Consider the following 23,323-nt stretch of genomic DNA (forward strand, 5'->3'; position numbering starts at 1 on the left):
GTGGGAACAACCCCGGAACGAATCCTTCTGTTTCCGGAGGAACCCGAAGCGCGTCCAGCGCCGGCCCGAGCCCTGTCCGGAGAGCACCGAGCGCCGCCGGAAGTTACCGAGCGGCGCCGGAAGTTACCGAACGCCTCCGGAAGCTGCCGAACGCCGCCGGAAGTTACCGAACGCTGACGGAAGTTACCGAACGCCGGCGGAAGTTACCGAACGCCTCCGGAAGTCACCGAACGCTGCCGGAAGTTACTGAACGCTGCCGGAAGTTACCGGGTGCTGCCGGAAGTTACCGAACGCCTCCGGAAGTTACCGAGCGTCGCCGGAAGCTCCGAACGCCGCCGGAAGTTGCCGAACACCTCCGGAAGCCCCCGAACGTCTCCGGAAGTTGCCGAACGCCGCCGGAAGTTGCCGAACGCCGCCGGAAGTTGCCGAACGCCTCCGGAAGTTGCCGAGCGCCGCCGGAAGTTGCCGAACGCCGCCGGAAGTTGCCGAGCGGCCGTGGCCGATCCCGTCCCCTCAGCGCCGCCGCCGCCGCCCGCTCCGCCCTCCCTTCCGGGGGGGGCCCAGGCCGGCTCCCCCCGCCCGGTTCCGGTTCCGGTCCCGGTTCCGGTTCCGGTCCCGGCAGGATGATCAAGCTGTTCTCGCTGAAGCAGCAGAAGAAGGAGGAGGAATCCGCAGGAGGCACCAAAGGCAGCAGCAAAAAGGCCTCAGCCGCACAGCTCCGGATACAGAAAGGTGACCGGAACCGGGGGGGGGGGGGAACGGAACCGGACCGGAACCGGGGGAGAACCGGGGGGGGGGGGAACCGGAAACGGAACCCGGCCCCCCAACCGGTACCGGCACCGAACGGGGCCTGTAGAGGCCTAAACGGGGCCTGGACGGGCCTAAGTGGGGCCTGGAGGGGGGGGGGGGGAATGGGGCCTGGGGGGGGTTTAATGGAGGGTTAATGGGGCCTGGTGTGGGTCTAATGGAGATGGGGGGGGTCTAAAAGGGTCTGGGGGGGTTAATGGGGCCGGGAGGGGGTTAATGGGGATGGGAGGGGGTTAATGGGGGGGAAATGGGGCCTGGTGGGGGTCTAATGGGGCACGGGGGTTCTAATAGAGCCTGGGTGGGTTCTAATGGAGATGGGGGGGGGGTTAATGGGGCTGGGGGGGGTTAATGGAGATGGGGGGGTTCTAAAAGGGCTTGAGGGGGTTTAATGGGGCTGGGGGGGGTTAATGGGTGTATAATGGGGCCGGGAGGGGGTTAATTGGGGTTTAATGGGGCCTGAGGGTGGTCTAATGGGGCACGGGGGGGTTCTAATAGAGCCTGGGGGGATCAAATGGAGATGGGGGGGTCCCTAATGTGGTCTGAGGGGGTTTAATAGGGGGGAAATGGGGCCTGGGGGGGTTGAATGGGGTGGGGGGAGTCCCTTCCCAGTGTGCTTCATGGGGGCTCTTGGTACCAGTGGGGCCTTATTTGGCCTGTAGGGAGAGGGAACTGGTTCCAGTAGGGGTGGGGGGGCAGGGATGTGGCCCCCCCCCATGGATACCAATGCCCCCCCCATGGGTACCAATGCCCCCCCCCATGGGTACCAATGCCCCCCCCATGGGTACCAATGCCCCCCCCCATGGGTACCAATGCCCCCCCCCATGGGTACCAGTGCCCCCCCCATGGGTACCAATGCTCCCTCTATGGGTACCAATGCCCCCCCCTTGGATACCAATGTGCCCCCCATGGGTACCAATGCCCCCTCTATGGGTACCAATGCCTCCCCATGGGTACCAATGCCCCCCCCTTGGATACCAATGCCCCCCCATGGGTACCAGTGCCCCCCCCATGGGTACCAATGTGCCCCCCATGGGTACCAATGACCCCCCCATGGGTACCAATGCCCCCCCATGGTTATCAATGCCCCCTCTATGGGTACCAATGACACCCCCATGGTTACCAATGCCCACCCCATGGGTACCAATGCTCCCCTATGGGTTCCAATGTGCCCCCATGGGTACCAATGCCCCCCCCATGGGTACCAATGTGCCCCCCCATGGGTACCAATGCCCCCCCATGGGTACCAATGCCCCCCCATGGGTACCAATGACCCCCCCCGTATGGGCACCAATGTGCCCCCCCATGGGTACCAATGCCCCCCCATAGACATCAACGAGCTGAACCTGCCCAAGACTTGTGAGATTGACTTCTCCGACCAGGACGATCTCCTCCATTTCCGGCTCCTCATCTGCCCCGACGAGGTGGGGACCCCCCCATGTCCCTTCATCACCCCCCCATGTCCCTTCATCACCCCCCCATGTCCCTTCATCACCCCCCCATGTCCCTTTGTGTGCCCCCCATATCCCTTCATCACCCCCCCATGTCCCTTTGTGTGCCCCCCATATCCCTTTGTGTGCCCCACACGTCCCTTTGTGTGCCCCCCATGTCCCTTTGTGTGCCCCACATGTCCCTTCATCACCCCCCCACGTCCCTTTGTGTGCCCCCCATGTCCCTTTGTGTGCCCCACATGTCCCTTCATCACCCCCCCATGTCCCTTCATCACCCCCCCATGTCCTTTGTGTGCCCCCCACGTCCCTTTGTGTGCCCCACATGTCCCTCTGTGTGCCCCCCATGTGCCTTCATCACCCCCCCATGTCCCTTTGTGTGCCCCCCATGTCCCTTCATCACCCCCCCACGTCCCTTTGTGTGCCCCCCGTGTCCGTCTGTGTGTCCCCCATGTCCCTTTGTGTGCCCCCCATGTCCCTTTGTGTGCCCCCCATATCCCTTTGTGTGCCCCCCATATCCCTTTGAGTGCCCCCCATGTCCCTTTGTGTGCCCCCCATGTCCCTTTGTGTGCCCCCCATGTCCCTTTGTGTGCCCCCCATATCCCTTTGTGTGCCCCCCATGTCCCTTTGTGTGCCCCCCATGTCCCTTTGTGTGCCCCCCATGTCCCTTTGTGTGCCCCCCATATCCCTTTGTGTGCCCCCCATGTCCCTTTGTGTGCCCCCCATGTCCCTTTGTGTGCCCCCCATGTCCCTTTGTGTGCCCCCCATATCCCTTTGTGTGCCCCTCATGTCCCTTTGTGTGCCCCCCATGTCCCTTTGTGTGCCCCCCATGTCCCTTTGTGTGCCCCCCATATCCCTTTGTGTGCCCCCCATGTCCCTTTGTGTGCCCCCCATGTCCCTTTGTGTGCCCCCCATGTCCCTCTGTGTGCCCCCCATGTCCCTTCATCACCCCCCATGTCCCTTTGTGTGCCCCTCATGTCCCTTTGTGTACCCCACATATCCCTTTGTGTCCCCCCCATACTGACATCTCTTTCCCCCCCCAGGGCTTCTACAAGGGAGGGAAGTTTGTCTTCAGCTTTAAGGTCAGTGCTGCTTGTGGCCACCAAGAGCCATCCCAGGGCCACCAGCCATTGGGGGGGGGGGGGGGGAGGGAAACAGCCTTTATGGCCACCAAGATGGGTTTATGGCCACCATTGGATCAGGAGCTTGGTGGCCACCAAACCCCAACCTGTGGCCACCAAACCATGAGCCAGTGGTGGCCACCATGATGGGTTTGTGGCCACCATTGGAGCAGGACCTTGGTGGCCACCAACCCCCAAACTGTGGCCACCGAACCATGAGCCAGTGGTGGCCACCATGATGGGTTTGTGGCCACCATTGGATCAGGACCTTGGTGACCACCAACCCCCAACTGTGGCCACCAAACTATGAGCCAATGGTGGCCACCAAGATAGGTTTGTGGCCACCATTGGATCAGGACCTTGGTGGCCACCAACCCCCAACCTGTAGCCACCAAACCATGAGCCAATGGTGGCCACCACAGTGGCTTTGTGGCCACCATTGGAGCAGGAGTTTGGTGGCCACCAACCCCCAAACTGTGGCCACCAAACCATGAGCCAATGGTGGCCACCAAAATGGGTTTGTGGCCACCATTAGATCAGGAGCCTGGTGGCCCCTAACCCCCAGTGAGGAGCCAGTGGTGGCCACCACAGTGGGTTTATGGCCACCATTGAATCAGGACCTTGGTGGCCACCAACCCCCAACCTGTGGCCACCAAACCATGAGCCAATGGTGGCCACCACAGTGGCTTTATGGCCACCATTGAATCAGGACCTTGGTGGCCACCAACCCCCAACCTGTGGCCACCAAACCATGAGCCAATGGTGGCCACCACAGTGGCTTTATGGCCACCATTGGAGCAGGAGCTTGGTGGCCACCAACCCCTATCTTGTGGCCAGCAAACCATGAGCCAATGGTGGCCACCACAGTGGCTTTATGACCACCATTGGAGCAGGACCTTGGTGGCCACCAACCCCCAACTGTGGCCACCAAACCATGATTCAATGGTGGCCACCACAGTGGCTTTATGGCCACCATTGGAGCAGGACCTTGGTGGCCACCAACCCCCAACCTGTGGCCACCAAGACCCCCCCTTTGCCTCCCCCCCCATACAGGTTGGCCAGGGCTACCCCCACGACCCCCCCAAGGTCAAGTGTGAGACCATGGTTTATCACCCCAACATCGACCTGGAGGGCAACGTCTGCCTCAACATCCTCAGGTGGGCAAGTGACCCCCCCCCGGTGGCCACCAACCCCAGCAGGGTGGCTACTGGGACCCCCCATTGACCCCCATTGTCTGTGTGTGTCCCCCCCCCCACAGAGAGGACTGGAAGCCGGTGCTGACGATAAACTCCATCATCTACGGGCTGCAGTACCTCTTCCTGGTGGGTACCAATGGGGGGGGACCCATAAGGGGTCATTGCTTATGGGGCAGTGGTGGCTTTGGGACATTGGGGTCACCCTGTTCCCTGTACTGGGGGGGTGTTTAAGGGTATTGGCGGTACATTAAGGGCTATTGGGGGGCATTAAGGCAGATGGGGGGCAGTGGGGGGGGGCAGTGGGCACCAATGACCCCTATATCCTTGTATTCCCCTGTCCCCATCTCCTGCTATCCCCATATCTCCCTATTCCTATATCCCCCATCCCATGCCCCCAATCCCGTGTCCCCTATCCTATGCCCCCCATCCCATACCCCCTTACCCCACCCCCATCCCTTCCCCCCCATCTGTTACCCCCCTATCCCTTACCCTTTACACCCGCATCCCTTTCCCCCCCATCCCTTCCCCCCATCACTATCCCTTACCCTTTATCCCCCCCATTCCTTACCCTTTACTTCCCCATCTCCATCCCTTACTTTTTACCCCCCCATCCTGTTCCCCCTACATTCCTTAACCCCCCATTCCCATCCTTTACCCCCCTATTTCCATTCCTTTTCCCCCCATCTCCATCCCTTTCTGCCCCATCCCTTACCCGTTACCTCCCCAAACTCCATCCCTTCCTCCCATCCCTTACCCTTATCCACCCACCCCGTCCCTTTCCCCCCATCCCCTTCCCCCATCCCCTTCCTCCCCCACCCCATCCCCCCCATCCCCATTCCTTACTCTCTACCCCCACATCCCCATCCCCTTCTCCCTACACCCCTTACCCCCATTTCTCCATCCCCTTTCCCCCATCCCTTACCCCCCCATTCCCATGCCTTACCCTTTACCCTCCCTATCTCCATCCCTTTCAACCCATCCCTTCCACCCCCATCCGATTTCTCCCCCATCCCTTACCCCCATCCCTTACCCTTTATCCCCCCACCCCATCCCTTCCCCTTTACCCCCCCATCTCCATCCCTTTCCCCCATCCCTTTCTCCCCATCTCTTACCCCCCCATCCCCTTCTCCCCCATCTCTTACTCCCCATTCCCATTCCTTACCTTTTACCCCCCATCTCCATCCCTTTCCCCCCATCTCTTCCCCCCTATCCCCATCCCCTTCCTCCCCCATCCCCTTCCTCCCCCATCCCCTTCCTCCCCCATCCCCTTCCTCCCCCATCCCCTTCCTCCCCCATCCCCTTCCTCCCCCATCCCCTTCCTCCCCCATCCCCTTCCTCCCCCATCCCCTTCCTCCCCCATCGCTTTCCCCCCATCCCTTACCCTTTATCCCCCCCATCCCCATCCCTTCCCCCATTCCTTACCCTTTATCCCCCCATCCCCATCCCTTTTACCCCCCCTCATCCCCATCCCTTTCCCCCAACCCTTTCCCCCTATCTCCATCCCTTCCCCCCCATCCTCCCCCATCCCATCCCCCCCCATCCCCCCCCAGGAGCCGAACCCCGAGGACCCCCTGAACAAGGAGGCCGCTGAGGTCCTGCAGAGCAACCGCCGCCTGTTCGAGCAGAACGTGCAGCGCTCCCTGCGCGGCGGATACGTGGGGGCCACCTACTTCGAGCGCTGCCTCAAGTAGCCCCGCCCCCTCCCCAAACCCCGCCCCCTTCCCCTCAAACCCCGCCCCCTTCCTCAAGCCACGCCCCCGTTCCCCCTCCAAGCCCCGCCCATCTCTAAACCGCGCCCCCTTCCAAGCTCCGCCCCCCCTATTTATTGCCCCGCCCCCGGGGGCGGGGGGGGCGCCCCCCCCCCCAGCGCTGATTAAAGGTGGTGGTGATGATGGAGCCGTTCCCAGTTCCTTTCTATATGGATCCCAGTATTCCCAGTTCCCTTCTGTAGGGGTCCCAGTATTCCCAGTTCTTTTCTACATGGATCCCAGTATTCCCAGTTCCTTTCCATAGGGGTCCCAGTATTCCCAGTTCCCTTCTATAGCAGTCCCAGTATTCCCAGTTCCTTTCTATATGGATCCCAGTATTCCCGGTTCCTTTCTATATAGGTCCCAGTATTCCCAGTTCCCTTCTGTAGGGGTCCCAGTATTCACAGTTCCTTTCTATATGGATCCCAGTATTCCCAGTTCCCTTCTATAGGGGTCCCAGCATTCCCAGTTCCTTTCTATATGGATCCCAGTATTCCCAGTTCCCTTCTATAGGGATCCCAGTATTCCCAGTTCCCTTCTATAGGGGTCCCACTATTCCCGATTACCTTCTATAGGGGTCCCAGTATTCCCAGTTCCTTTCTATATGGATCCCAGTATTCCCGGTTCCTTTCTATATAGATCCCAGTATTCCCAGTTCCCTTCTATAGGGGTCCCAGTATTCCCAGTTCTTTTCTACATGGATCCCAGTCTTCCTGATTCCCTTCTATAGGGGTCCCAGTATTCCCAGTTCCTTTCTATATGGATCCCAGTATTCCCAGTTCCCTTCTGTAGGGGTCCCAGTATTCCCAGTTCCTTTCTATATGGATCCCAGTATTCCCGGTTCCCTTCTATAGGTGTCCCAGTATTCGCAGTTCCTTTCTATATAGATCCCAGTATTCCCAGTTCCCTTCCATAGGGGTTCCAGTATTCCCAGTTCCCTTCTATAGGGGTCCCAGTATTCGCAGTTCCTTTCTATATGGATCCCAGTGTTCCCAGTTCACTTCCCTATTGCTCCCAGTCCGCCCAGTTCCCAATCCCATTACTCCCAGTACCAGCTCCCAACACCCCCAGGCCGCCAGGGGGCGCCCTCCCTGCGGCGCCGCTCTCCCCGCCCCCTCTATGACCCAAACCCGGAAGTGACCGCTCTGCCCACTTCCTCTATGGTTCCCACACCCCCTATGGGGAGGGGGGCGGGGCCTCTCTCGGTCATGTGACCGACGCCGCGTGACGTCAACGCGGAAGTGAGAGGCAAACACCGGGAGGATCGCGGTGAGCGGACCGGGATCATAGAGACGGGAACGGGGGGGGATAGAGCGGCCCTAGGGTCAGGGGTCATAGAGGGGGGAACGGGGGGGGATAGAGCGGTTGGGTCATAGAGACGGGAGCGGGGGGGGGGGATAGAGCGGCCCTGGGAGTCATAGAGACGGGAACGGGGGGGGGATAGAGCGGTTGGATCATAGAGACGGGAGCGGGGGGGATAGAGCGGCCCTGGGGCCATAGAGACGGGAGCGGAAGGGATAGAGGGGTTGGGTCATAGAGACGGGAGCGGGGGGGATAGAGCGGCCCTGGGGTCAGGGGTCATAGAGACGGGAGCGGGGGTCGGGATAGAGCGGTTGAGGATCATAGAGGCGGAAGCGGGGGGGAAATAGAGCGGTTGGGTCATAGAGACGGAAGCGGGGGGGGGGAATAGAGCAGCCGGGGTCATAGAGATGGGGGGTGGGGGTAGAAGGGCCCGGAGCCGGGGATACGATAGAGACGAGCGGGCCAGAGCGGCGGGGCCCGGAGGGGGGGCCCCGGAACCATAGAGACGGCGCCGAGGCCTCCAGAGGGGCCAGAGGGGCCTCGAACCATAGAGTGGGGGGGCCGGGACAGAGCGTCCATCATGGCGGCGCTCTAGGCCTGCACCATAGAGACGGGGTGGGTGGAACCGAGCCGGAAATGGGAAGGGGGCGTGGCCTCGGGCGGTGATTGGCTGTTGCCATGGAGAAGGGGCGGGGACAAGGGGGCTTGTAAATACCCCTGGGGTGGGGTAATAAGGGCCCAGAGGGGCAACTGTGGCCTTAAGGGGGCAATAAATACCCCGGGGGGGGAATGAAGGTGAATAGGGGGTAATAACTGCTCCAGGGGGGGTATTTGTGCCTCTGTTGCCCCTTTATGCTCCTCACCCATGTCCCTGTATCCCATTGATGCCCCCATATCCCATTGACATCCCTGTATCCCACTGACACCCCCATATCCCATTGCCATCCCCGTATCCCATTGCCATCCCTGTATCCCATATCCCATTTACATCCCTGTATCCCATTTACATCCCTGTATCCCATTGACATTCCTGTATCCCATTAACATCCCTGTATCCCATATCCCATTGACATCCCTGTATCCCATTGACATCCCTGTATCCCATATCCCATTGACATCCCTGTATCCCATTGACACCCCCATATCCCATTGCCATCCCCGTATCCCATTGACATCCCTGTATCACATATCCCATTGACATCCCTGTATCCCATTGACATCCCTGTATCCCATATCCCATTGCCATCCCCGTATCCCATTGACATCCCTGTATCCCATATCCCATTGCCATCCCCGTATCCCATTGACATCCCTGTATCACATATCCCATTGACATCCCTGTATCCCATTGACATCCCTGTATCCCATATCCCATTGCCACCCCCATATCCCATTGCCATCCCTGTATCCCATTGACATCCCTGTATCCCATATCCCATTGACACCCCCATATCCCATTGCCATATCCCATATCCCATTGCCAGCAGTGCCATGGAGCTGCTGTTCGGGCGCCGGAAGACGCCGGAGGAGCTGCTGCGCCAGAACCAACGAGCTCTGGCCAGAGCCACCCGGGACCTGGATCGGGAACGAGCCAAACTGGAGGCTCAGGAGAAGAAAATCATCCTGGATATCAAGAAGATGGCGAAGCAGGGACAGATGGTGGGGGAGGGGGAACAGTGGGAATGGGGTGGGGATGGGGTGGGATAATGGTGGGAATGGGGTGGGAATGGGGTGGGGGTGGGGTGGGAATGGTGGGAATGGGGTGGGATAACAGTGGGAATGGGGTGGGGATGGGGTGGGGGAACGGTGGGAATGGGGTGGGAATGGGGTTGGATAATGGTGGGGATGGGGTGGGAATGGGGTTGGATAATGGTGGGGATGGCTTGGGAATGGGGTGGGGATGGGGTGGGGTAACGTTGGGAATAGTGTTGGGAGTAGCATGGGGATAACATTGGGAATGGTGTTGGGAATGGTGTGGGATAATGTTGGGAATGGCGTGGGGTAACGGTGGGAATGGTGTGGGGGAATGGTGGGAATGGTGTGGGATAACGGTGGGAATGGTGTGGGAATGGTGTGGGATAACCTTGGGAATGGTGTGGGAACGGTGTGGGGTAGCGGTGGGAATGGCACTGGGAATGATGTGGGGTAATGGTGGGAATGGTGTGGGGTAACATTGGGAATGGTGTGGGAATGGCATGGGGTAATGTTGGGAATGGTGTGGGAATGGCATGGGGGAACGGTGTTAATGGTGTTGGGAATGGTGTGGGAATGGTGTGGGGTAACATAGGGAATGGTGTGGGAATGGTGTGGGAATGGCGTGGGGTAACAGTGGGAATGGTGTGGGTATAACATTGGGAATCGCGTTGGGAATGGCGTGGGGATAACATTGGGCATGGTGTTGGGAATGGCATAGGATAACGTTGGGAATAGTGTGGGAATGGTGTGGGATAACATTGGGAATAGTGTTGGGAATAGTGTGGGTTAACGTTGGGAATAGCATTGGGATAACATTGGGAATAGTGTGGGAATGGCAGGGATAACATTGGGAATGGTGTTGGGATAACATTGGGAATAGTGTGGGATCACATTGGGAATGGTGTGGGAACAGCATTGGGATAACATTTGGGGGGGGAGGGGCAGGCACTGCAGTGGTACCCAAGGGCCCCATTGAGGACAAGCAGGGCCTGCAGCCGGCACCGGGATGCAGTGGGGAAAGGGGCCGGGAATCCCTTGGGATGGGGATGAAGGGATCAGGAATCCATTGGGATGGGGATGAAGGGAACAGGAATCCATTGGGATGGGGATGAAGGGATCCAGGAATCCATTGGGATGGGGATGGAGGAACCAGGAATCCATTGGGATGGGGATGAAGGGAACAGGAATCCATTGGGATGGGGATGAAGGGAACAGGAATCCATTGGGATGGGTACGAAGGGAACAGGAATCCATTGGGATGGGGATGAAGGGACCAGGAATCCATTGGGATGGGTACAAAGGGATCAGGAATCCATTGGGATGGGGATGAAGGGACCAGGAATCCATTGGGATGGGGATGAAGGGACCAGGAATCCATTGGGATGTGTACAAAGGGATCCATGTATCCCTCGGGATGTTCCCAGGATGCCGTGCGGATCATGGCCAAGGACCTGGTTCGCACCCGGCGCTATGTGAACAAGTTCATCACCATGAGAGCCAATGTCCAGGCCGTGGCCCTCAAGATCCAGACCCTCAAGTCCAACAACTCCATGGCCCAGGCCATGAAGGGAGTCACCAAAGCCATGGCCACCATGAACCGGCAGGTGGGGGGGCAGGGGGGTGGGGGGGGGCACTGTGGGGGGGGGTCTCCATGGGTCAGGTCCTCCATGGGTTGGATCCTCCATGGGTCAGGTCCTCCATGGGTCAGGTCCTCCATGGGGCAGGTCCTCCATGGTTCAGGTCGCCCCTAGCCTGGTGGCCCCATAGCTTGGTTGCCCCATAGCCCAGTGGTGACCGTGTCGCCCCATGCAGCTGAAGCTGCCCCAGATCCAGAAGATCATGATGGACTTCGAGAAGCAGGCAGAGATCATGGACATGAAGGAGGAGCTGATGAATGATGCCATTGATGACGCCATGGGGGATGAGGAGGATGAGGAGGAGAGGTGGGAGCCATGGGGCATCAATGGGGGCATCAATGGGGAGCAATGGGGACATCAGTGGGGAGCAATGGGGACCAATGGGGACATCAATGGGGAACAATGGGGGCAGCAGTGGGGAGCAATGGGAACCAATGGATATCAATGGGGGCATCAATGGGGAGCAATGGGGAGCAATGGGGGCATCAGTGGGGAGCAATGGACACCAATGGACACCAATGTGGGCATCAGTGGGGGCATCAATGGGGACATCAATGAGGACCAATGGGGACATCAATGGGGAGCAATGGGGGCATCAACGGGGACCAATGGGGGCATCAGTGGGGGCATCAATGGGGAGCAATGGGAACCAATGGATATCAATGGGGGCATCAATGGGGAGCAATGGGGGCATCAATGGGGACCAATGGGGGCATCAATGGGGAGTGATGGGGTCATCAATGGGGAGCAATGGGGGCATCAATGAGGACCAATGGGGTCATCAATGGGGAGCAATGGGAACCAATGGACACCAATGGGGGCACCAATGGGTGCATCAATGGGGGCACCAAGGGGGCTATGGGGTGGGCTGTGGGTCACTGGTGTCACCTCCTGCTGATGTCCCCTCAGTGACGCTGTCGTGTCCCAAGTGCTGGATGAGCTGGGGCTGAACCTGACCGATGAGCTGGCCAGTGAGTGGGGGCAATGGGGCAGTGGGGGGAATGGGGTCAATGGGGCAATGGGGGAATGGGGGCAATGGGGTTAATGGGGGCAATGGGGTCAATGGGGGCAATGGGGTCAATGGGGCAATGGGGGGAATGGGGTCAGTGGGGGTAATGGGGGGAATGGGGTCAATGGGGGGCAGTCGGGTAATGGAGGGTAATTGGTGCTATGGGTGTTATGGGCTCTATGGATGCTATGGGGCTCTATGGGTCCCTATAGGTTTCTATGGTCTCTATGGGTCTCTATGGGTCTCTATGAATCTCTATGGTCTCTATGGTCTCTATGGGTCTCTATGGTCTCTATGGGTCTCTCTGGTCTCTCTGGTCTCTATGTCTCTATGGTCTCTATGGGTCTCTATGGTCTCTATGGTCTCTATGATCTCTATGGTCTCTATGGTCTCTATGGTCTCTATGGCCTCTATGGTCTCTATGATCTCTATGTTCTCTATGGTCTCTATGGTCTCTATGGCCTCTATGGTCTCTATGGTCTCTATGGTCTCTATGTTCTCTCTGGTCTCTATGTCTCTATGGTCTCTCTGGTCTCTCTGGTCTCTCTGGTCTCTATGTCTCTATGGTCACTGACCCCTCCCCCGCAGCTCTGCCCCCCCCCGGTGGCTCTCTGTCGGTGGGGGAGGGGCGCTCTCCCGAAGCTGCTGCTATTGCTGATGCTGACGCTGACCTGGAGGAGCGGCTCAAGAACCTGCGGCGGGACTGACCCCTGACCTGTGACCCCTGACCCCGTGACGTGTGATCGCTGACCGCGTGGCCGTGACCTTTGACCGCTGACCCTGCGATCTCTGCTCCCTGACCGTGTGACAGCTGAACGCATGACCTATGACCTCTGACCACATGGCCTGTTACATCTGACCACATGATGTGTGACACGTGACTCCGTGTCCTGTGACCTTTGACTGCCGACCCCAACACATGACCTGCAGGCTCTGCCCCCTGAACACGCGACCTTTGACCTCTGACACATGTCTGTGACATGTGACCCTGACACATGACCTGTGTCCCTGAACCTTTTTCATGTGACCCCCGGACATGTAACCTTTGACCTCCAACCTCTGCCATGTGACCTGGGACCACTGACCCCTCACCTGTACCCTTCAGACGCTGACCTGGGTCATGTGACCTTTGACCCTATCCAGTGCTCTGACGATGCCCTTTGACCTCTGGTGACCCCAGGGCTGTCCCTAAGTCACCTTTGACCCCTCCCTGGGGTGGGGAGGGGCAGGGGGGGCACCTGGGACACACTACAGGGGGATCTGCCCCCCCCATTGGCCAATTGCCCCCCCCCATTGCCCCATTTACCCCCCTATTGGGTTATTTACCCCCCTGTTGAGTTATTTGCCCCCCCATTGAGTTATTTACCCCCTATTGGGTTATTTACCCCCCTTATTGAGTTATTTGCCCCCCCCATTGGGTTATTTGCCCCCCATTGAGTTATTTACCCCCCTATTGGGTTATTTACCCCCCTTATTGAGTTATTTGCCCCCCCATTGAGTTATTTACCCCCTATTGGGTTATTTACCCCCCTTATTGAGTTATTTGCCCCCACTGAGTTATTTACCCCCCCAGCCTCTCTTTGCCCCCCCCACTATTTGCCCCCTCTTGGGGTATTTGCACTGCCCACCCCTGGGTATTTACCCCCATTGGGGGTCGTCCCCCCCCCGGGGGGGCAAATAAAGACCTGAGATTGGTCCTGGCTGCTTCCTATGGAGGGGGGGGGTAGGATGGGATTGGGAATGGCTGGGAATGGGATTCATTGGTGCCTATTGGGGGGGGGGGGTTGGTCTATGTGGGTTTATCCGGATGCTTCCCACTTTGGGTATGGCTTTTCCCAGTGTTTCCAGGGGATTTGGGATGTTGGGATTGGGATGTGGTTGGGAATGGTGGGAATTGGGATCCGCGTTGGCTCTAAACCCCTTTGGAAGCAGGAAGTCAATGGGATTCCAATGGGAAAGTGGGAATTCTTTCCCCTTGGGGTGGGAATGGGGGTTCCAGGGGGTGTTTCCCATGGAAAAGATGGGATTTGGGGCATGGATCCACTCCTCCCTATGGGAATGGGATGGGGGGGGGTCAAACCCCATGAAAACAGAGGAATTGTGGAATTCCAGGCGAAATTCCACCCAAACTGGTCCCATTCCCAACAATTCCCCTCCCCCCCTTGGCCTCTTCCCATTATTTGCCCTTTTCCCATTGGATTTTGGACTCCCCGGGCTCCGATCCCAAAAGGATCCCAAAAGGGCCTGGAAGCAGCATGGAAAAGTCGGGAATTCCATCCAGGTGGGAGCTGAGGTGAGGTTGGGAATACCGGGAATGCCGTGGGTGTTTGATCCCAAATGGGGTGGATTTAGCCCTAAAACAGGTGAATTTAGCCCCAAAACGGGTGGATTTAGCCCCAAAACGGGTGGATTTAGCCCTAAAATGGGTGAATTTAGCCCCAAAATGGCACATTTGGGAGCTGGGAATGGTTGGGAATGATGGGGGGGATGGGAATGGGATGTGGCCATGGAGCTGCCCCAATCCATGTGGATTTCGATTCTCTTCCAGCTCTTCAATCCCAAGCTCTGGAATTGGCCATTGGGATGCGGATGCTCAAGGTACAGCACCTCTTATGGGGGGGGGTAATGGGATTTATGAGCATTCCATAGGGAAAAGTGGGATCAAATTGGATTTATGAGCATTCCATAGGGATAAATGGGATCAAATCCATTCATCCATGGATAAGCATTAAACTGGGTCAGTGCATCCCAGAATCCATGCGGACAATGGGATGTTGGGATCCAGCCTGGAGCTGACCCCCCCCCCTCCCCTTTGGTCCCCACAGCTCTTCCTCCTCCTCTTCCTCATCCGAGGTCCTGGAATGGCTCCAATGGGAGCAGTGGGAATTGGGCAGCACTGGGGTGAGTCCTGCTCCTGGTGGGGTCGGTCCATGGGGATGGAGCTGCTCCAGTGGGGGGGGCATTCCATAGGATCCATCCATTGGGATGAACCTGCTCCAATGTGGATTCATTCCATAGGATCCATCCATTGGGATGAACCTGCTCCAATGTGGATTCATTCCATAGGATCCATCCTTTGGGATGAACCTGCTCCAATGATTGCACCCCCATTGCTCCCCCATTGTACTCCCATTGCACCCCCCTTGCCCCCCCATTGCACCCCCCTTCCCCCCCATTGTACCCCCATTGCACACCCATTGTACCCCCATTGCACACCCATTGTCCCCTTATTGCACCCCCATTGACCACCATTGCACGCTCATTGCACCCCCATTGTACCCCCATTGCCCCCCCATTTCCCCCCCATTGCACCCCCATTGCCCCCCCATTGCACCCCCATTGCACCCCCATTGCACCCCCATTGCACCCTCATTGCACCCCCATTGTCCCCCCATTGCAGCCCCATTGCACCCCCATTGTACCCCCATTGTACCCCCACTACAACCGCATTGCACCCACATTGTACCCCCATTGTCCCTTAATTGCAGCCCCATTGCACCCCCATTGAACCTCCATTGCACCCCTATTGCCCCCCCATTTCTCCCCCATTGTACCCCCATTGCCCCATCCTCATCCAAGGCCAAGTCATCCCCATGGATCCCAGTTTAACCAAGGCACAGATGGGGCCATTGTGAGCCCTGGGCTGGGTCCTATGGGCAAAGAGCTCCTGCATCCATCATGACCCTGCTCAGGACCAGTTCCTGCCCCATTCATCCCATTCAAACTGGGGTTCAGAGGGGAAAACCCATCCCTGCTTTATCCCAGTGATGGATGGCAATGAAACCCCATTGGTTTGGGATAGGATGGAGTGGTTTGCACTGATTGATGGCAATGAAAACCCCATTGGTTTGGGATAGGATGGAGTGGTTGGCACTGATTGATGGCAATGAAACCCCATTGGTTTGGGATAGGATGGAGTGGTTTGCAGTGATTCATGGCAATGAAAACCCCATTGGTTTGGGATAGGATGGTTTGGTTGGCACTGATTGATGGCAATGAAAACCCCATTGGTTTGGGATAGGATGGTTTGCACTGATTGATGGCAATGAAAACCCCATTGGTTTGGGATGAGGATGGTTTGGTTTGCAGTGATTGATGGCAAACAAACCCTGTTGGTTTAGGGTGGAGGATGGACTGGTTTGCACTGATTGACGCCTGCTCTGTGCACGTCAATGGGCTCCTCCATCCCCACTGTTGGATTTAACTCCTTAGGAGCTCTTTCCAGCTCAAATCCTGGCACTGGAGCTGCCCAATGGGGTCCCAAAGGAGCAGGATTCCCCCTTGGATCTGATGGTGGGAGCATCCCAATGGGATGGAGCTTGGGGACACAGCAAAGCCTTTCCCACCCCCTGCTGTGGAGAAGGCAATGGAGGTAGGACTGAAGGGTAAGCAAGGAGCTTCAGAGCCAATGGAAGGTAAATGGGCTCCAGGTGAAGGGATAACAGCTGCTGGAGGTGGATCCATCCCTATGGAAAAGGTGGGATTGGGATGCTCCCATCACACATAGAAGGTGCTGCTGGCATTGGGAATAGGGGTTCATTGATGCTCTGCTATCCCATGGGATCTCTCCTCCTGCCCTCCGGCCTCAGACCCTGCCTTGTCCCATCCCCCCTTATGTAATCCCTGGGATGTGACCCAAAACCATCCATTTCCCAACATTTCCCCCCAAAATATGCAATAGGATGGGGCCTGTGCCTTGCATTGCTCCCCTGCATCCCACTGCCCACCCAGAGCATCTCCTCCAGTGACAGCCAATCAGAGGTGCCTGTATCCCCATCCCAAACTCGTGTCCATGGCAACGGCTGGTCCATGGTCCAAGCATCCGCACTGATGGGTTGGGATGAGGACACCAAGTCAGGCTCTGGGGCCCTCTGAGGATGGAGATTCCCATGGGATAGGCTCATTCCTGCCTTCTCCTTCCCATCCATGTCTTATCCCATAGGGACAATGGGATGTTGGGAAGCTCCAGCCCTGGTTTGCATTGGCCTCAGCATCCCCAGGAGGGGATTTCCCTGCATCCCATGGACACAAGAGCATGGGAAGGGGGAAGTAGGGAAGGGCAGGGAATGGGAGGGAGGAGGATGAGCCACATCCTTCCTCCCCTGAGCAAGGGGGAGAGGCCACATAAAGGGAGGAGCTGAGGGGAGCAGCTCTTGTCCCTTGGTCCTTCCATCCCTGTCTGCTCCGGCACCATCCGGATCCCTCTTTCCAGCCGGGATAATCCCATTCATCCCCAGGAGCTGCCTCATCCCATGGGAGCCACAGGGATTCCCATTCTCCCAAGCTCTGGAAGCCTGAGCTCCTTCCTTGGGAGCAGGATGGGAGCGATGCTCTTCCTCCTGGCATGGCTGGGGGGTAAGTGTGCCCTGTGGGGCTGGGGAGCAGGGTTATGGGTACCGGGATTGGGATGGATGGGGATGGATGGGGATGGATGGGGATGGATGGGGATGGATGGAGATGGATGGGGATGGATGGGGATGGATGGGGATGGATGGAGATGGATGGGGATGGATGTGGATGGATGGGGATGGATGGGGATGGATGGGGATGGATGGAGATGGATGGGGATGGATGGGGATGGATGGAGATGGATGGGGATGGATGGAGATGGATGGGGATGGATGGGGATGGATGGGGATGGATGGGGATGGATTGGGATGGATGGGGATGGATGGAGATGGATGGGGATGGATGGGGATGGATGGAGATGGATGGGGATGGATGGGGATGGATGGGGATGGATGGGGATGGATTGGGATGGATGGGGATGGATGGGGATGGATTGGGATGGATGGGGATGGATTGGGATGGATGGGGATGGATGGGGATGGATGGAGATGGATGGGGATGGATGGGGATGGATGGGGATGGATGGAGATGGATGGGGATGGATGGGGATGGATGGGGATGGATGGGGATGGATTGGGATGGATGGGGACGGATGGGGATGGATTGGGATGGATGGGGATGGATGGGGATGGATGGAGATGGATGGGGATGGATGGGGATGGATGGGGATGGATGGAGATGGATGGGGATGGGATGGGGATAGATGGGGATGGATGGGGATGGATGGGGATGGATGGGGATGGATTGGGATGGATGGGGATGGATGGGGATGGATGGAGATGGATGGAGACCCCCCCCCAGTTTAGGGCAAGGAAAAGGGGTTTGGGGCCGGGATAAGATCCGGGTTTGAGGCTGGTGACGCAGGAGGGATGAGCAGGAGATGGGACCATTGACAAGGCAAATACACAGGGATGGGCCTAGGAAAACAGGGAAGCAAAGGGAGAGCTTCCCTTGATTGATGGGGTAATCCCAATGCTAACCCCACTCCCTGCCTGCCCCTGGGGCTATGGGGTGTGTTGGGACCAGCACCTGGGGGGAGGAACAGGATGGAGCCCCCACAGCTGAGCCATGATAGACAATAACTGATCCCAGAGAGGGGGGAAGGATTGGATGGGGAAGGAAGGGAAGGGATTGGGATATGAAGGGAAGGGAAGGGATTGGGATATGGAGTTAAGGGAAGGGATTGGGATATGAAGAAGGGAAGGGATTGGGATATGAAGGGAAGGGAAGGGATTGGGATATGGAATGAAGGGAAGGGATTGGGATATGGAGTTAAGGGAAGGGAAGGGATTGGGATATGAAGTGAAGGGATTGGGATATGAAGAAGGGAAGGGATTGGGATATGGAATGAAGGGATTGGGATATGAGGAAGGGAAGGGATTGGGATATGAAGTAAAGGGAAGGGATTGGGATATGGAGTGAAGGGAAGGGATTGGGATATGAAGAAGGGAAGGGATAACAAAAGCCTGGATGCTCCTCTCGAGGAGCCCTTCCCCCCCTCAGGTCATTATAGGGATTATAGGAACCCCCCCAGCCCCATCACATCATCCCATGTCTCCAACCCTCTTTCCCTTGGGATGCAGGTGCTGCCATCCGAGCTCCCATCCGCCTGGTGGGAGGCCCCAACCGCTGTGTGGGGCGGCTGGAGGTGCTATGGGAGCAGCAATGGGGCTCAGTGTGTGATGACCAATGGGGGATGCCGGATGCCACCGTCGTGTGCCGGCAGCTGGGATGTGGGGATGTGCTCTCGGCTCCGGGATCCGCTCCCTTCGGACCAGGAGCCGGCCCCATATGGCTGGATGATGTGGATTGCAATGGGACCGAGGAGGAGCTCCTGCAGTGCAGGATGAGGCCATGGGGAGAGCACAACTGTGACCATGGAGAGGATGCTGGGGTTGTGTGCTCAGGTAAGTCACACAGTCCCCATTGATCCCATAGGCTTCAGTTCTCCATTGGGATCATCCATAGGGATATAGGGAAGATGCTGGGGTTGTGTGCTCAGGTAAATCACAGCGATGCAGTCCCCATCACTCCCATAGGCTTCATTTGTCCATTGGGATCATCCATAGGGATATAGGGAAGATGCTGGGGTTGTGTGCTCAGGTAAGTCACACAGTCCCCATTGATCCCATAGGCTTCAGTTCTCCATTGGGATCATCCATAGGGATATAGGGAAGATGCTGGGGTTGTGTGCTCAGGTAAGTCACACAGTCCCCATTGATCCCAAAGGCTTCAGTTCTCCATTGGGATCATCCATAGGGATATAGGGAAGATGCTGGGGTTGTGTGCTCAGGTGAGTCACACAGTCCCCATTGATCCCAAGGCTTCATTTCTCCATTGGGATCATCCATAGGGATATAGGGAAGGTGCTGGGGTTGTGTGCTCAGGTAAATCACAGCACTGCAGTCCCCATCGCTCCCAAAGGCTTCAGTTCTCCATCGGGATCATCCATAGGGATCTGGGGAAGAGAGGATGTAGGGAGACCTCAGAGCAGCTCCCAGTTCCCAAAGGGGCTATAAGGATGTTGGAGAGGAGCCTTCATCATTGATTGTAGCAATAGGATAAGGGGTGATAGCGATGAGGTGCTGGTGGTGATGCTGGTGATGATAAATGGTGATGATGGTGATGTGATGGTGGTGATGGTGATATGATGGTGGTGATGATGATGATGGTGATGTGATAGTGGTGATGGTGATATGATGGTGGTGATGATGATGATGGTGATGATGATGATGGTGATGATGGTGATGATGCTGGTGATGATAAATGGTGATGATGGTGACGGTGATGATGCTGATGATGGTGGTGATGATGATGCTGGTGATGCTAGTGATGCTGGTGATGATGATGGTGATGTTTGTGATGATGCTGGTGATGCTGGTGATGCTGCTGGTGATGATGCTGGTGCTGCCATAGCAGTAATGTGATGTATTCAAACCCGCTGTCCCCCCTCCCCACAGGGCCCCCATCCCCAGTACCGGTGCAGCTGGTGATGATTGTGATGCTGCTGGTGCTGCTGGTGCTGCCATAGCAGTAATGTGATGTATTCAAACCCACTGTCCCCCTCCCCACAGGGCCCCCATCCCCAGTACCGGTGCAGCTGGTGAACGGCTCCAGCCGCTGCTCCGGCACAGTGCAGGTGCTCTATGGGCAGCACTGGGGCACAGTGTGTGATGACGGATGGGACCTGCGGGATGCTGAGGTCGTGTGCCGGCAGCTGGGATGTGGATCCGCGCTCTCTGCCCCCCCGGCCGCTTCCTTTGGGATGGGACCCGATCCCATTTGGCTGGATGATGTGGACTGCGAAGGGACCGAGGCTGCCCTATCCCAATGCAAGGCCAGGCCGTGGGGCAGCCATAACTGTGTGCATAGGGAGGATGCTGCTGTGGTGTGTGCAGGTGGGTGCTAGGGGGTGATGGATGGGGCTGCATCACTGGGTCCTGCATCCATGAGGATTGGGGAGGAAGACACACCATAGAGACACCATAGAGACAACATAGAGACAGCATAGAGACACCATAGCGACAACATAGAGATACCAGAGAGACACAGACACCATAGAAATACCATAGAGACACCATAGAGATACCATGGAAACTGGGACACCATAGAGACAGCACAGAGGCACCACAGATATACCATAGAAACACCATAGAGACACCATAGAGACACCATAGAGATATCATTAAGACATTATAGATACACCATAGAGACACCACAGAGACACCACAGTGACAACATAGAGATACCAGACAGAGACACCATAGAAATACCATAGAGACACCATAGAGATACCATGGAAACTGGGACACCATAGAGACACAATAGAGACAGCACAGAGGCACCATAGATATACCATAGAAACACCATAGAGACACCATAGAGTTACCATAGAGACAATATAGAGATACCATAGAGACACCATAGAGAAAATATAGAGATAACATAGAAGCACCATAGAGATACCATAGAGACAGAGGCATCATGGAGATAACATAGAGAAACAAATGAGATACCATAGAGACGGAGACACCATAGGGACACCATAGAGACACCATAGGGACACCATAGGGATACAATAGAGACACCATAGAGATACCATAGAGATACCATGGAGACAATATAGAAACACCATAGAGTCACAATAGAAACCCTAAGAGGGATGCTGTGGGAAGGGCTCTCCCTCAGCATCATCCTGACCTCATCCCATGAGATGTGGTTCCTTTGGAAGGAGCCTATAGGGAACATGGAGAGGGGCTTGGGACGAGGGATGGAGGGGCAGGATAATGGGAATGGCTTGAACCTTTCCCATTGAAGGGAGGGGAAGAATTCCCATTGAAGAGGGGAGATTGGGATGAGCTCTTAGGGAGATCCCCAGGATGGGGATGGGATACTGGAATAGGTTCAATGGAGACACTGGGGTAGGGTTGGGATGGGGCTTGGAGCAGGGGGATGGATCCGGGTGTGCTTTGATCTCCATCCCATCCCAATGCACTCCGGGATGCTGTGATGGTGAAGGGAGCACTTCCTGGGATGCTTCCCCATTGGAAGGCCCCATTCACCCCATTCCACACCGGAATCCTCTCCCTATGGGATGTTCTCCCTATTCCTTCCCATTCAGACCATGCTGAACCCGCTCCCCTGCGCCTGATGGGAGGCTCCGAGCCCTGCTCCGGACGAGTCGAGGTCTTCTATGGGCAGCAATGGGGCACAGTGTGTGATGATGGATGGGACCTGGAGGATGCTGATGTGGTCTGCAGGCAGCTGGGCTGTGGCAGGGCTATGGGGGCCCCCCATGGGGCTGCCTATGGGGAGGGATCCGGCCCCATATGGCTCGATGATGTCGCCTGCAATGGGAATGAAGAGGCTTTGGTCCAATGCGAAGCTCCTGCCTGGGGAAGCCACAACTGTGAGCACAGAGAGGATGCTGGAGTGGTGTGCACAGGTACCTATGGGGGGCACTGGGGGGGCTGATTGGGGTGAGGCACTTCCAGGCACATCCTGGTACCAGAGCATCCTTCCATTGAGGGTATCCTGGTACCAGGAGCATCCTTCCATTGAGTGCTTCCTGGTACCAGAAGCATCCTTCCATTGAGTGCTTCCTGGTACCAGGAGCATCCTTCCATTGAGTGCATCCTGGTGCCAGGAGCATCCTTCCATTGAGGGTATCCTGGTACCAGGAGCATCCTCCCATTGAGTGCTTCCTGGTACCAGAGCATCCTTCCATTGAGTGCATTGTGGTACCAGGAGCATCCTTCCATTGAGTGCATTGTGGTACCAGGAGCATCCTTCCATTGAGTACATTGTGGGTACCAGGAGCATCCTTCCATTGAGTGCATTGTGGTACCAGGAGCATCCTTCCATTGAGTGCATCCTGGTACCAGGAGCATCCTTCCATTGAGTACATTGTGGTACCAGGAGCATCCTTCCATTGAGTGCATTGTGGGTACCAGAAGATGCAGGCATCCAGCTCTCCTCCATCCATGCCCTATCCCAATAGTCATTCCCTGGTACCCAGCTTCCAGGCTGGATGTTGGTGCTGGTGGCTCCTTGCCCTTCGCCAGCATCACCTCCTTGTCATAGCCAAGTCAATGGGGTGATGCTGGAGCTGGAGCTGGGTGTTTGGGGGCATGATTCCCATCTTCCTATTGGAATCACATATCCCTGGGAATTCTGTGTGCTTTAGGACCTGTCAATGGCTTGGCAGGCTAAAACAATGTGCCTTTGCATCCCTGTCCTTCCAGGTGGGATCTAGAGCTCATGGATGCGGACAAGAGGGATGGTTTCAGCAGCCAACGTCCCAAATCCAAAGGGATTTAATCCAAAGGGATTTAATCCAAAGGGATGCTCCCCCCCCCCCCCCCATTGGGTACCCATTGAAGGTGATGAAGAGAGATGGGAATCATGGAGATGACGACCCCTGGACCCCTTCACTCCTCCGGCTGCAGGACATGGAGGCCCTTGGAGCCAATCCCATCCCTTGGAATCCGACCCTTTTCCATGCCCCTTCCCAC

At 56.9% G+C, this 23,323-nt stretch overlaps 3 protein-coding genes across 6 annotated transcripts; all 3 read left to right on the forward strand.

Moving 5' to 3' along the window:
- Window positions 1-446: 446 nt before the first annotated feature.
- UBE2M (ubiquitin conjugating enzyme E2 M) lies at window positions 447-6,300 on the forward strand. Its single transcript, XM_034072388.1, has 6 exons — window positions 447-732; window positions 2,134-2,228; window positions 3,296-3,334; window positions 4,427-4,530; window positions 4,632-4,695; window positions 6,120-6,300. Exons 1-6 carry the CDS (start codon window positions 624-626, stop codon window positions 6,258-6,260), a joined length of 552 nt encoding a protein of 183 aa, XP_033928279.1. The 5' UTR covers window positions 447-623; the 3' UTR covers window positions 6,261-6,300.
- Window positions 6,301-7,494: 1,194 nt separating this feature from the next.
- CHMP2A (charged multivesicular body protein 2A) lies at window positions 7,495-12,841 on the forward strand. Of its 3 annotated transcripts, none has more exons than XM_034072383.1 (6): window positions 7,495-7,586; window positions 9,104-9,278; window positions 10,739-10,918; window positions 11,127-11,257; window positions 11,861-11,922; window positions 12,549-12,677. In XM_034072383.1, exons 2-6 carry the CDS (start codon window positions 9,111-9,113, stop codon window positions 12,665-12,667), a joined length of 660 nt encoding a protein of 219 aa, XP_033928274.1. In that variant the 5' UTR covers window positions 7,495-7,586; window positions 9,104-9,110; the 3' UTR covers window positions 12,668-12,677. The 3 variants fall into 3 exon arrangements, with proteins under 3 accessions (XP_033928274.1, XP_033928275.1, XP_033928273.1); XM_034072384.1 differs by having other exon boundaries at window positions 7,511-7,586; window positions 9,107-9,278; XM_034072382.1 differs by lacking the exon at window positions 7,495-7,586 and having other exon boundaries at window positions 9,109-9,278; window positions 12,549-12,841.
- Window positions 12,842-13,854: 1,013 nt separating this feature from the next.
- Window positions 13,855-23,315, forward strand: LOC117437790 (soluble scavenger receptor cysteine-rich domain-containing protein SSC5D-like). Of its 2 annotated transcripts, none has more exons than XM_034072427.1 (8): window positions 13,855-14,253; window positions 14,509-14,558; window positions 14,786-14,861; window positions 17,173-17,315; window positions 18,893-19,216; window positions 20,384-20,707; window positions 21,931-22,254; window positions 23,054-23,315. In XM_034072427.1, exons 1-8 carry the CDS (start codon window positions 14,216-14,218, stop codon window positions 23,062-23,064), a joined length of 1,290 nt encoding a protein of 429 aa, XP_033928318.1. In that variant the 5' UTR covers window positions 13,855-14,215; the 3' UTR covers window positions 23,065-23,315. The 2 variants fall into 2 exon arrangements, with proteins under 2 accessions (XP_033928318.1, XP_033928317.1); XM_034072426.1 differs by having other exon boundaries at window positions 17,198-17,315.
- The last annotated feature ends 8 nt before the right edge of the window (window positions 23,316-23,323 follow it).

The sequence above is a fragment of the Melopsittacus undulatus genome, chromosome 27 (assembly GCF_012275295.1).
Source record: "Melopsittacus undulatus isolate bMelUnd1 chromosome 27, bMelUnd1.mat.Z, whole genome shotgun sequence".
Lineage (NCBI taxonomy): Eukaryota > Metazoa > Chordata > Aves > Psittaciformes > Psittaculidae > Melopsittacus > Melopsittacus undulatus.